The sequence below is a fragment of the Bombina bombina genome, chromosome 1 (genome assembly GCF_027579735.1).
Source record: "Bombina bombina isolate aBomBom1 chromosome 1, aBomBom1.pri, whole genome shotgun sequence".
In the NCBI taxonomy this organism is placed as follows: Eukaryota; Metazoa; Chordata; class Amphibia; order Anura; family Bombinatoridae; genus Bombina; species Bombina bombina.
Window position 1 is genome coordinate 983,953,154 of NC_069499.1, and position 13,857 is coordinate 983,967,010.

A 13,857-nucleotide genomic window follows, 5' to 3' on the forward strand; every position below is an offset into this window, starting at 1 on the left:
AGGATGTAATGTAGATTAACATCATATGAAGAGACTGAGGCAGTAACTTGAAGAAGCACTGAACCAGGGAACACCTGTACAGAGAAGCACCAATTCTTTCTCCCAGACATATTCCTTGCCACAGTGTAACAAGGATGCCAGAAAAAAAACCTTGGGATACCTTGTGAATATAAACACCACTCAGCGATCAAGAGGAACACTAACATGGTTTGGGGTCTCTTCGTGCAGGTCCACCCCCACAGGCGATTATGACATCAAAAGATGGCTAAACCCCTTCATTAATGAGTTTACTAAAAAGGGTCAATCTTTTTCATGTAAGTAAAAAAATAAAAAGATCTGACCCTAACAGGGATAGGTGTATGGAGGAACAAATTGTGCCCTAAAAGCTTCAGGTAAAGTTTCTACGTAGTCAAAATGAGAATGTTGTCCTGGATATGTCACCACAAGAGTGGAAAAAATTAACAATACTAAAATGTGAAACTATATCTAGAGGACCATTTTACTAAAGTTCGCACACCAGGCAAAAAAAAAAGGTAAATGCAATGTAAACAGACATGAAACACACATACTGGAAACCCACCACCACAGCAATAGGAACTGCTACTTTTAAACAGACAGACACAATGTTTTTGTTGTATGGTTTAATAGGACTAGAGGATGGTTCATTCAGAATAACATGGTATTAATATAGACCCTGGATAGGGAGGGAAATGGAGTTTGGTTTCCACCAAAGTAGCTATGGTTTACTAACCAAACGCACATAGTTCTTTAAGGGGATCACATGCATGACACACTGGAGGGGAATGATATGGGGTATTTAAAGGAGGGGGGGGGGGAGTAGAAAGCAGGCAGTTTTTAAAAACCAAAACCACAACTTCCTGCAAATAATTCTCATACAGTATAACTTCCAGTTTAGTAATAACGCTGTCAAAAGAGCCAGCAGCCAATAGCTCTGTTCCTTTGGCAGATACAGTTCAATACACGGAAGGCCTGCATACATATATGGTTTTAGGCTGGAAAATTAATGGTTTAAAAATAGAAGTACTTCAAGACATTATAAATTATGTTTCCCTCTTTATAAAGAAAGATGGAGTTCTACATACTTTCTAATAAAAAAAAAATAAAAAAAAATCTCCTCCACAACAAAATAAAGACAAACAGGTTAATACACAATCTGGAGTAAATATGTAAGTTACATTGATTGTAGGATTCAGAAGTGCCCCATGATGCATGATTTTGCCTTGTTCACAATTCATAATTTGCCAAATTCATGTTGATTTTGCTGCATTGTTTCACAGGAAGTCCACCCTGTAGTGGCTCTGCAAGAGAGAAATTCTGTCCCATGTACATAAAGAATCTTTGGAGTTTATCAAAGTTTTTTAGTGGGTCTGTTTAATGGATGCGAAATTCTTTCTCAGGGCAAGTACAGAGCAGAAAAGGGGGCGGAAAGGGAAGTACATTTATATAAGCTACAGGTGTTTAATGATACAAGAAATACAGGTGAACTGGCCAAAACAAAAAAATAAAGTAAATGAAAGGAGTGGAGGGTGAAAGGTTACTTATAGCCTGCATTAGATACATAGATGCTGAAAGCTTTAATTCAGTTCCCAAGCCTACAGGCGGCACCACAAAATGTTTATTCTCAAGTTCATTTTTTTTTCTTTTGTCCCTCCCCAAAAGTTACTTTTTTTTTTAGATCAGTTCTAGTCATAAAGGTGAAGCGAAATCCTTATTGTTTGCTTCGAGTCTGACGTTCCTGTAAGGAGAGAAAATGGAGAGAAATGTTATGAGTCTGGCAGTGAAAGTGTTACAGAAAAAAACAAAAAGCATGCACAATATTCTCTCCAAGAAACAATATTTAAAGTAGATGTAAACTAATGAATTAGTAACCAGTTTTTAAAAATACTATTAAAAACAGGGGCACTTTCATTCATGAAAGTTTACATTGCAGCATATTTTTACAAATACCTTTCTATTCAGCAAAGCCGGATCTGCAATCCCCGCATGCTTCTCATGCTGTACTTACACAGCAATGACTAAACCAGCTTCCTCCAATAAAGGCGTGGCCTCACGAGATGGATGCTCTGGGAGGGGGGGAGCCATGATTGGAGGAAGCCGGTTTCGTCATTGGTGACTTAAGTACAGAGGATTTGCAGACGGGGGACCGCCGATCCAACTTTGCTGAAGAGAAGGTTAAGTATTTGTAAAAATACGCTGCAATGTAAACATTCATGAATGAAAGTGCCCCTGTTTTTAATAGCATTTTTTTTTAAAAACGGGCACTAATTCATGAAAGTTTGCATTCACTTTAACAGTACCCTGGTCTTTGCTTATCTTAAGATGTATATATTAAAATAAAAAAAATAATACTAATTCCAGTCTAGTATATCCAAGGCTTTTGACTGGTTTATTTACTCATATACTATCAGTCCTTGCAGCCCTTAAAACTTCAGAACTTTAAGTTGAATGGTAAAATCAGTATTATATGCAGTCATACACAGAGCACAGGTTAAGCTAATGGAAAGCTGGGACTGGTTATACAAGTATGTGAACAGTAAATTCAATACAATCTTCAAAACATTTTTTTTACAAAAATGCTGATGCAATCTGATTATATACCAATGGTTCTAGGTGGAGTAAAATTCTACATACATACTAAACATCAATTTATTTTGGTCGACAGTTTATATAAATGTTTTATACACTTACGTCTCAGTACATTTTTTCCTGATCTATTCAATAATGTTCCTTATCTTTTAGGATCTGAGAAGAGCTCACCTAGAAGTGTGAGAATGGAGGAAGGTTTATATATGAAGCTTGACTGAACAAATTCCCATGTGCATAAATTAGAAGTCAGACATCAACATGGAAGGTCAGCTAAGGTGACAACATACGTAAAATAAAGGAGTCTTAACTTTGTCAGATACCACGTTATCTACATAAACCATTACAACAATGCATGAGAAATCACTTCCTTTTCCTATTACAGAATAACTTTGACTTTCACGTGTAGGAGAAACATGACCAAAAGCATTCACAAAAAAAAAACTTTTATACAAATGTGCATGTAGTCAGACTGAAGACCATAGCTCAAAAATTCAACTTGCTGTAGAACAAAATAATGAACCGTACTAAATCAAAACTAAACCCTCATAACATTTTGTTTTTATTTAAGTATACATTCATTATATTGACTGTTTTTGTAAAAAAATTCCTGACATGTATAGTAACTCAAATTTAAGTCAAGACTCCTTTACATATGTAAAGTATAAGTATTATTATTATACTTTATTTATGAAGCGCCAACATATTCCGCAACGCTGTCCATGGATACAATTCATTTAAATAAAACAATACAAGACTTGTAAGAGACAGGACAAAATTTACAAACACATACAGGAGGGATTGAAGGCCCTATTCCCGTGGGAACTTACAATCTAGAAGGGTAGGAGGTTGAGAAACAGGAGGTGAGGACTGCAAGATTTGGAAAGATGTTAATACAGAGTTAGATGAGGCAAATGTTAGGTAAGTGAAGTTAATTTATTATTGAGTTTCGTGGTAGGCTTCCCTGAACAGAAGTCTTCAGGGAACATTTAAAGGAAGACAGATTAGGGCAAAGCCTGACAGCATGAGGGAGAGTGTTCCAGAGGGTAGGTGCTGCATGACAGAAGTCCTGCAGTCTAGCATGAGAGGAGGTGATAGTTGCGGATGCAAGGAGCAGGTCATTGTTGGATCTTAGTGGAAGGGCTGGAGTATACTTGTGTATTAGAGAGGATAGGTAGAGGGGAGTGGCGTTGGTGAGAGCTTTGTATGTAAGGGTGAGAATTTTGAATTTAATTCTACTGTGAATGGGGAGCCAATGAAGGGACTCGCAGAGAGGTGCAGCAGATACAGATCGACGGGAAAGGTGGATCAGCCTGGAAGAGGCATTTAGGATGGATTGAAGGGGGGGGGAGAGGCGGGTAAGAGGAAGGCCAGCGAGTAGGTTATTGAAGTAGTCAAGTCGGGAGATAACAAGGGATTGGATTATTTGCTTTGTGGTGTCAGCGCTCAGAAAAGGGCGAATTTTGGAAATATTGCGTAGATGGTTGCGGCAGGATGTAGAAAGCGATTGGATACGGGGGACGAAGGATAGATTTGAGTCAAGTGTGACTCCAAGGCAGCGGACTTGGGGCGATGGGGAAATGGTGATGCCGTCAACAGGGATAGAGAAGTCAGAAGTCGGCGTCGAGCTTGAGGGGGGGGATAAGAAGGAGCTCAGTCTTGGACATGTTAATCTTTAGGTGGTGAGAGGCCATCCAGGAAGAAATACCAGATAAGCAGTTGCTGACATGAGAAAGGACAGAGGGAGAGAGAGCAGGGGTGGAGAGGTAGATCTGGGTGTCATCAGCATAGAGGTGATATTTGAAGCCATAACTGTTGATAAGTATGGAGATATTTTGCACTGCAGTACATTACATAACCCCCCACAAAAAAAAAATGATAATTAATGATTCAGATAGAACTAATTTAATCGACTTTCCAATTTTCTTCTATTATCGACTTCTCTTTGTTTTCTTTATATCCTTTGTTGAAAAGCAGGAAGGTAAGCTCAGAAGCGTGCACATGCCTGCAGCTTTATATGTCAGCTATTTTGCAACTATCTTATACATTAGTAAGAGCACTAGATGGTAGCACTATTTGCTGTTATGTACGTGCCAGACACGTGAACACTACCTCTATAGATGTCTCTTTAACAAAGAACAAAATTAGAATGAAGCAAATTGGAAACTTTAGAATTGTATTCTTTAAATCATTAAAAAAAAAAAAAAAGTAGGTTTCATGTCCCTTTTACTGCTTACAAAAAGTTTTAAAATCGTTTTGAATGCAAGCCCTGGGAAATAACTCTTGAAATGTCTATGGCCAGTTAGGGACATATCTACAGTAAACAAGTAATTACTAATGAAATATTGCAGGGTCAGTTATGGGCAATGTACAATGCTTTATAAAAAATAAAAAAAAAAGTCATTTACACAATGGTCAGATTTGAAGGGACTGTCAGGGTATCTGTGATTAACATTAAATAAACTCATATCATAGAATCTAATTCATTTTTAAGTGAATTGGTCTCATAGCAGACCAGCCCCAACCACCCTTTTTCCTGATTACAATACATCCAAATGAGAACAAAGGAATAAACATTTGGTTCAATTAGAAAAAGGCATTCTATTTCAACAAGAAGTTCTCTATATGGCTCTGTTTAAAGTTGATTTCCTGCCCAAGATGGGTTTTAAACTTATCAGACCCCTGTAAAGAACAGTCGCTAGGTCTGGGAAAAATCTCTTTAAGGCTTAAAAGGACACTGAACCCAGATTTTTTCTTTCTTGATTCAGATAGAGCATGACATTTTAAGCAACTTTCTAATTTACTCCTATTATCAAATTGTCTTCATTATCTTGTTATCTTTATTTGAAATGCAAGAATGTAAGTTTAGATGCCGGCCCATTTTTGGTGAACAACCTGGGTTGTCCTTGCTGATTGGTGGACAAATTCATCCACCAATAAAAAAGTGCTGTTTAGAGTTCTGAAACAAAAAACAGCTTAGATGCCTTTTACAAATAAAGATTGCAAGAGAACAAAGAAAAATTAATAGGAGTAAATTAGAAAGTTGCTTAAAATTGCATGCTCTATCTGAATCATGAAAGAAAAAAAATTGGGTTCAGCATATTCAAAAAATTAATTACCCCTGCTGTGTTTGAATACACAAAGCTCAGACATACGTCTCAAATGGGAAAAATAGCAAGAGCCGATTACCCCTGTGGTGTTAGATACACAGCTGTACTGAGCCAAGCAGAAACATATTGCATTTTAGCTGTTAAATTCATTTTAAAATACAACTGGGATAATTTTCAATACTGTATAAAAATGTACAATTCCATGGATCTGAGAAATGCATTTCAGGTTTGTAATAAATTTAATGGATAACATTCTCATATTTTTCAGGCATCTAATAAGTACATATGTGGTTTGTGTTTTATACACTCAACAAGAAATATGCAGATATGAAATATTTATATGGGATAGTAATAAATATGAAACCACATAATTGCTGATCTCAAGGTATGTATGTTATGATGATGGCTGGGATATTAATTGGATCCATGCTAAAAAGTATTAAAATCCTTTTACATACCCATATATTTTAAATGTATAAGAATTACTTTGCATTATGAGACATATATCTGGTCTTGAAATGCTCAGGATGAGTGGTGTGACGTGGTCCATCCACTACACATGGAACATGTGACTTATTAATACAAGAAAATATAATACATTGTAAAAATATATATGAATCTATATTAAACTGTAGCAGTATTGATGGTAAAACTGCATTTCTGATTATCTGCTGCCACCTATAGTTCAAAAATGGTATTACAACCAAAAGGCATTTGGCTACTCAGGGAGGAGTTTCCCAAAATAACCTATGAGATGTTAAGATCTGAGGGCGAATCAGAGACAAGCACCGGTAAGGGCCTATCAAAATCTTGCAGGAATGATTAAAATAAAGGGTGTCACACACTAAGAGAGAGGATACAGACTCAAAGCAGCATTAACTTTTGGAGAAAAACATATATAGGCTTTGGTGCCAAGTATATTCAAAGAAAAATTAACAATTCTTGAGGTCTATACCTCTGAATATTGTGAGTGAACCCTCCATAGATGACCCACAAGAAATTCTGGAAGCTGAATAATCATTGGTTATGTTGTTATGTATGACTGTTCTATATTGTTAAAGGGACACCAGAATTTGTTGTTTAAAAAGATTAATACCTTAATTACCAATTCCCCAGTTTTGTATAACCAACACAGTTATAATTATACACGTTTTACCTCTGTAATTACCTTGTATCTAAGCCTCAGCAGACTGCCCCCTTATTTCAGTTTTTTTTTTTTTTTTTTTTTTTTTTACAGATTTGCAGTTTAGCCAATCAGAGCTGTCTCCATGGTAAAATCACATGCATGAGCTCAATGTTATCTATATGAAATACATGAACTAATGCCATCTAGTGGAGAAAAACTATCAAAATGCATTTAGATTAGAGGCGGCCTTCAAGGTCTAAGAAATTACTATATGAACCTCCTAGGTTTAGCTTTCAACTAATACCAAGAGAACAAAGCAAAATTGGTGATAAAAGTAAATCTGAAAGTTGTTTAAAATTACATGCCCTATCTGAATCATGAAAGTTTTTTTGGACTTGACTGTCCCTTTAATATTTTAAACAAAAGGTATTCTAAGACTATAGTCAGATTGCAGCTATACAGATATATTTTAGGATTTACCTTTATTTCAGCTCAGATAAATTGTCTGTTTGCATTAACTTTTGCGTTTTAATTAGAGTTATATAGAATCATTTGTGGGCTAAGTAGCTTAATTATATTTGTCTGGAATTTAACAATCCATACCTTGGTATCTCATTGTGGTATTTTAATGCAACTCTGATTTGGGAGATTATTGTGAATAAGGTAATTTGTAAAGGTATATTTGTATGATCTTTGGATAGAATATTGTAACAGTTTAAGCTTGTATATTTTGATTCATAATCTGGTTTTCTATAAATATAATTAAATGTGTTTATATATAATATAAAGAATTTAGGAATTTATATTTTAATTGTTTTGTATATGCATTTTATTGGGGGTTTGTTTTAACCCCTTAATGACAACTGACGTACCAGGTACGTCATGTATTAACAAGCAGTTAATGACAATGGACGTACCTGGTACGTCAGTTGTCTAACAGAGTGCTGGAAGCGATCACAAATGCTTCCAGCAGCTCTGAGGGTATTGCAGTGATGCCTCGATATGGAGGCATCCTGCAATACCACTTTAGAAGCCCCCGATGCAGAGAGAGCCACTCTGTGGCCCTCTCTGCACCGGTAGCGATAGTGCCGGGTGTGAGGGTGCGCACGCGCGTGCACGATGCGCGCGCGCGTGCACGATGCGTGTGTGTGCACGTGATCATGCATGTGCGCGTGCGCGCGTGCACGTGCACCCATTAGCCACACTGACACCAATGAATGATGCAGAAAGGGGAAAAAAAAGTGATTTTTTAATAAAAAAAAAAAATATAAAAGGATCTGGGAGGGGGTGGGGGTATTGTGGGGGGCTGCTACACTACAGAAATAATTTTTTAAGTAAAAATAAAATAAAAATACTTTTTGGGGCCAAACTGGGTACTGGCAGACAGCTGCCAGTACCCAAGATGGTGGTAATTAGGTAGGGGAGAGGGTTAGAGAGCTGGAGGGGGGATCAGGGAGGTTGGGGCTAAGGCAGGGGTCCATCACAGCTAAAATACTTTATTATTTTTATTTAAAAAAAAAAACAAAACCTCTTATTTAGTACTGGCAGACTTTCTGCCAGTACTTAAGATGGCGGGAACAATTGTGGGGTGGGGGAGGGAAGAGAGCTGTTTGGGAGGGATCAGGGGGTGGGATGTGTCAGGTGGGAGGCTGATCTCTAAAATTAACCCTGCAAGCTCCCTACAAGCTACCTAATTTAACCCCTTCACTGCTGGGCATAATTAACGTGTGGTGCGCAGCAGCATTTAGTGGCCTTCTAATTACCAAAAAGTAACGCCAAAGCCATATAAGTGTTATTTCTGAACAAAGGGGATCCCAGAGAAGCTTTTACAACAATTTCTGCCATAATTGCACAAGCTGTTTGTAAATAATTTCAGTGAGAAACCTAAAATTGTGAAAAATGTTGTTTTTTTTTTATTTGCTCGCATTTGGCGGTGAAATGGTGGCATAAAATATACCAAAATGGGCCTAGATCAATACTTGGGGTTGTCTACTACACTACACTAAAGCTAAAATTAACCCTACAAGCTCCCTACAAGCTCCCTAATTAACCCCTTCACTCCTGGGCATAAAACACGTGTGGTGCGCAGCGGCATTTAGCGGCCTTCTAATTACCAAAAAGCAACCCAAAAGCCATATAAGTCTGCTATTTCTGAAAAAAGGGGATCCCAGAGAAGCATTTACAACCATTTGGGCCATAATTACAGAAGCTGTTTGTAAATAATTTCAGTGGGAAACCTAAAGTTTGTGACAAATTTTGTGAAAAAGTGAACTTTTTTTTTTTTATCGCATTTGGCGGTGAAATCGTGGCATGAAATATACCAAAATGGGCCTAGATCAATACTTTGGGTTGTCTTCTAAAAAAAAATATATACATGTCAAGGGATATTCAGGTATTCCTGACAGATATCAGGGTTCCAATGTAACTAGCGCTAATTTTGAAAAAAAGTGGTTTGGAAATAGCGAAGTGCTACTTGTATTTATTGCCCCATAAATTGCAAAAAAAGCAAAGAACATGTAAACATTGGGTATTTCTAAATTCAGGACAAAATTTAGAAACTATTTAGCATGGGTGTTTTTTGGTGATTGTAGATGTGTAACATATTTTGGGGGTCAAAGTTAGAAAAAGTGTGTTTTTTTCCATTTTTTCCTCATATTTTTTTTTTTTTTTTTTAGTAAATTATAAGACATGATGAAAATAATGGTATCTTTAGAAAGTCCATTTAATGGCGAGAAAAACGGTATATAATATGTGTGGGTACAGTAAATGAGTAAGAGGGAAATTACAGCTAAACACAAACACTGCAGAAATGTAAAAATAGCCATTGTCATTAAGGGTAAGAAAATTGAAAAATGGTCCGGTCATTAAGGGGTTAAAGAATTATTATTAAATTGTATTATAACCCGGCCATATACTGACAGGATACTAAAGTCAAAATGAAACCTTTATGATACAAATATAGAATGTAGTTTTAAGACCCTTTCCAATCTTGCACACTGTGGTGCCAGCTAGTACTGAGCATGTGCACAAGTTCAGTGTTAATTTATACTAGTTTGTGATTGGCTGATGGCTGTCACATGATACAGGGGTTGGCAAATGGGTAAAAAAAATCCTCAAAAAATTCTACTGCTTATTTGAAATGTGTTTTATTCGTATTATCTTTGTTATTCACTTGTCAATTATGCAATTCTACTGTAACCAATGTCCATTTATATTACAGGTAAAATGACGACATTTCAAATACTTTTATAATTAAATACTTCAGTGGGGGAATTATGCTTTTTTTTTTTTTTTTTTTTAAAGGGACAGTCTACACCAGAATTTTTATTGTTTAAAAAGATAGATAATGCCTTTATTGCCCATTCCCTAGTTTTGCACAACCAACAGTTATATAAACATTTTACCACTGTGATTATCTTGTATGTAAGCCTCTGCAAACTTCCCCCTTATTTCAGTTCCTTTGACAAACATCTATTTTAGCCAATCAGTGCTGGCTCCTAGGTAACTCCACGTGCATGAGCACAGTGTTATCTATATGACACAAATGAACTAACACCCTCTAGTGGTGAAAAACTGTCAAAAGGGATTAGAAATTAGCATATGAACCTCCTAGGTTTAGCTTTCAACTAAGAAAACCAAAAGAACAAAGCAAAATTGGTGATAAAAGTAAATTAGAAAATGGTTTAAAATTACATTCTCTGAGTCATAAAACTTTATTTTGGACTAGACTGTCCCTTTATTGATTGTACCTTTGTAAAGACTCGGGACAGTCCCCAGACCGAAAGGAATGGCCACAAACTGGAAATGTTGGTCCAGAAACACAAATCTCAGGAACCTGAAGTGATCCCTGTGTATTGGCACATGAAGGTAGGCATCCTTCAAGTCTATAGTCATGAACTGACACTCTTGAACTAGGGGCAGAATAGATCTGATAGTTTCAATTTTGAACGATGGAATAGCCAGAAACTTGTTTAAACATTTAAGGTCTAGAATAGGGCAGAACGTGCCCTCCTTTGGAACTACGAAAAGATTTGAATAGTACCCTAGACCCCCTTTTGCTGGAGGTACTGGTACAATTACTCAGAGAAGAGAGATCCCTCACACATTCTAAAAGGCGTCTTTTCCAGTCTGGAAGACTGATTTGACAGGAGGAATCTGCCCCTGGGCGGAAGAGATCTGAACCCTATTCTGTACCCCTGGGCCATAACCTCCAGAACCCAAGGGTCCTGAACGTCCTGCAACCAGACTTCTGAGAAGAGATAATCTGCCTCCTACTTGGTCCGTTGACCGGTCGGGGGCCACCCCTTCATGCAGACTTTAGCTGACTTCCAAGTTCCCTTGGACTGATACGCTTTCGCGGCGGGCTGCTGGCATTGGGCCTTGTCCGCAGGAGAGGGACGAAAAGTAGATCCCATAGGCTTAGCCTTCTTATCCTGCGGTAGGAAAGCACCCTTGCCTCCCGTAACCATGGATATGATCGAGTCCAATCCAGGAGCGAACAGTATCTTTCCCTGAAAGGGATAGCATTCTAGACTTAGAGGTCATGTCCGCAGACCATGACTTTAGCCCCAGAGCCCTGCGGGCTAGTACGGAAAAACCCGATACCTTTGCATTCAGGCGAATAATTTGCATATTGGCATCACAAATAAGAATTAGCGACTCTCAAGGCCTTAATTCTCTCCTGAATCTCGTCGAGGGGAGTCTCGACCAAATCAGACAGCGAGACGCACCAATATGTCGCAGCTCTAGCTACCGCCGCTGCCAGCTGAAAAACAAACCCTGTGTGCTGAAACATTTTCCTCAACATGTTTTCTAAATTTTTATCCATGGGCTCTTTAAACGACAAACTATCCTCGAGAGGAATCGTCGTCCACTTCGCGAGAGTAGAGATAGCACCATCCACCTTAGGGACAGTCCCCCATAGCTCGAGCTGAAAGTCTGGGATGGGGAACAGTTTCTTAAACAAAGAAGAAGGGGAAAAGGATGAACCTAATCTCGCCAATTCATTCTTAATAATGTTAGCCATCTTAACAGGAACCGGGAAGGTCTGAGGCACTACCCTGTCCTCATATACTTTATAAAGTTTAGGAATCGAAGGTGCCTCCGGTAGTTTTGGTTCCGGAACCTCCAGCGTAGCAAGCACTTGCTTCATTAAAAAGCGCAAATTTTCCATCCTAAACCAAGTCAGGCTCCTCCGCAGCCGGAGTTTTAGATTACACAGACTCCGACCCAGAAAAAAACATCCTCCTAAGAGTCGTCATCGTCAGCGGATAATCTTTCCGAAATATCCATTGGGCCAGGTCCCCATATTTTACCCTACGCTTGCGCTTAGCAGAACATGGAAAAGCACTAATCACCTTATCAACCGCCGTTTGCAGTTGATCCGCAAAATCTGACGGCCAACAGATCTCTCCCACAGGAGGATTGGTCGTGCCCTGGGGCGCTGCACGTGTAATCGGAGATGAAAGTAGGGAATGCACCTCACGGGAAGGAGAACCCTCAGAGGAGGACGGCTCAGTAGTACTAGACATCCTATTTTTTCTAGATGTCTTAACTTTATCAAGGTATGTGAAACATAGTTGAGCAGGCGGATCTACCGGAACCTCCTCACAATAAACAGGTATTAGACTTTGTTAAAGAGGGAGTACCCTCTAACGCGTCAGAGTCCTCCAAAGCTTGTGCCTTTATTAAGGACTAGATATAAATATAGAAAAATGGCACCTTTTACCTCCAATGGCTGGGGCACTCACCACCTACTATGACCCGGACCACAGAAACCGTTTTGTCTCCTGCAACTGCCGGTCAAGCAGAGGAAGTCGAATAGGCCACAGGCCTCGCAGGACCGCCCCTCTGCTAGGGAAAAACACACACCAAATCAGCCACACAAATATTTCTGGAAATGAACCTTAAGTCCACCCAGAATCTATGCCGTGGAACAGGAACACAGCCTCTCAAGTGACAGTGTAGTAGCATCGCTCTTGACATGGACTTAAGTGTAGGAAGCAGGCAGCAAAACTCATCAACGCAGATTGCTTTTGGAGCTGTTAAAATGAGTCAGGATGGTTTCGCAGAAAGATTCTCCCTGCATCCCCGGACTTTAACTTTCACCCAAGCTCTCACTGAGAGGCTGACAGGACTACTTAAAACTCCAGTCCCATTCCGAAGAGTACTACCCTCCATAAGAGACTACTCCGAATCTTCTGACACTTCTCTGCCAACATCCTGTGACGAAAGGCAAAGAATGACTGGGGGGGATGAGGGGAGGGTGTATTTAAAGCCTTTGGCTGGGGTGTCTGCCTCCTCCTGGTGGCCAGGTTCTTATTTTCCACAAGTAAAAAAATGAAGCCGTGGACTCTCCTCCCCTTTAGATGGAAAGAAATGTTTTGGGTTTAGTGTTCTTTTAACAAGGACACAATGAAAACATGATTCTTCCCCTTACACATCTTGATACTGCATACAGCTATTTTTTGAGAAGCACAGATCTAGAGGCAACCACAGAGCACAACAATGTTCATAGAAAGGTACATAATCCTTTTATTGGGTAGGGCCCGATTCCATTCTCGGCTGCTAACACTCAGGAAATCTTACACTCTCATTGACCATCAAAAAACAAAGCAAAAAAAAAACCCATTGTCATTCGATAAGCATGCATTAGTGAATATATATATATATATATATATATATATATATATATATATATATATATATATATATATATATATATATATATATATATATATATATATATATATATATATATATATATATATATATATATATATATATATATATATATATATATATATATATACTATGCACCCTTGCAGAATATTCCAGGGGTCAACAGTTTTTAAACCAAAAAAAACAAAACCTTATTTTATGCAAGGCTGAAAAATTCCTATAAGCTACAAAGGCAAGGATAACTATTCCAGAAGGAAAATAGTTGTCCTGCTCAGTGTTTTTGACAAGCTTCTTACTTGCAAATAACTAGTACATTTCAGGGTTACTTTACATACA

At 38.2% G+C, this 13,857-nt stretch overlaps 1 protein-coding gene across 3 annotated transcripts in view; it reads right to left on the reverse strand.

Moving 5' to 3' along the window:
• Positions 1-626: 626 nt before the first annotated feature.
• The window catches only part of YTHDF1 (YTH N6-methyladenosine RNA binding protein F1), a 47,268-nt gene continuing 34,037 nt past the window's right edge, over positions 627-13,857 (reverse strand). For 2 of the 3 annotated variants that reach the window (XM_053708814.1, XM_053708649.1), the window contains exons 5-6: positions 2,710-2,778; positions 627-1,756 (exon numbers count right to left, since the gene is read on the reverse strand). In XM_053708814.1, the coding sequence (XP_053564789.1) occupies positions 2,737-2,778 (42 nt within the window). In that variant the 3' untranslated portion in view covers positions 627-1,756; positions 2,710-2,736. The remainder of the gene's footprint in view (positions 1,757-2,709; positions 2,779-13,857) is intronic. The other variant, XM_053708731.1, reaches the window with a different exon arrangement.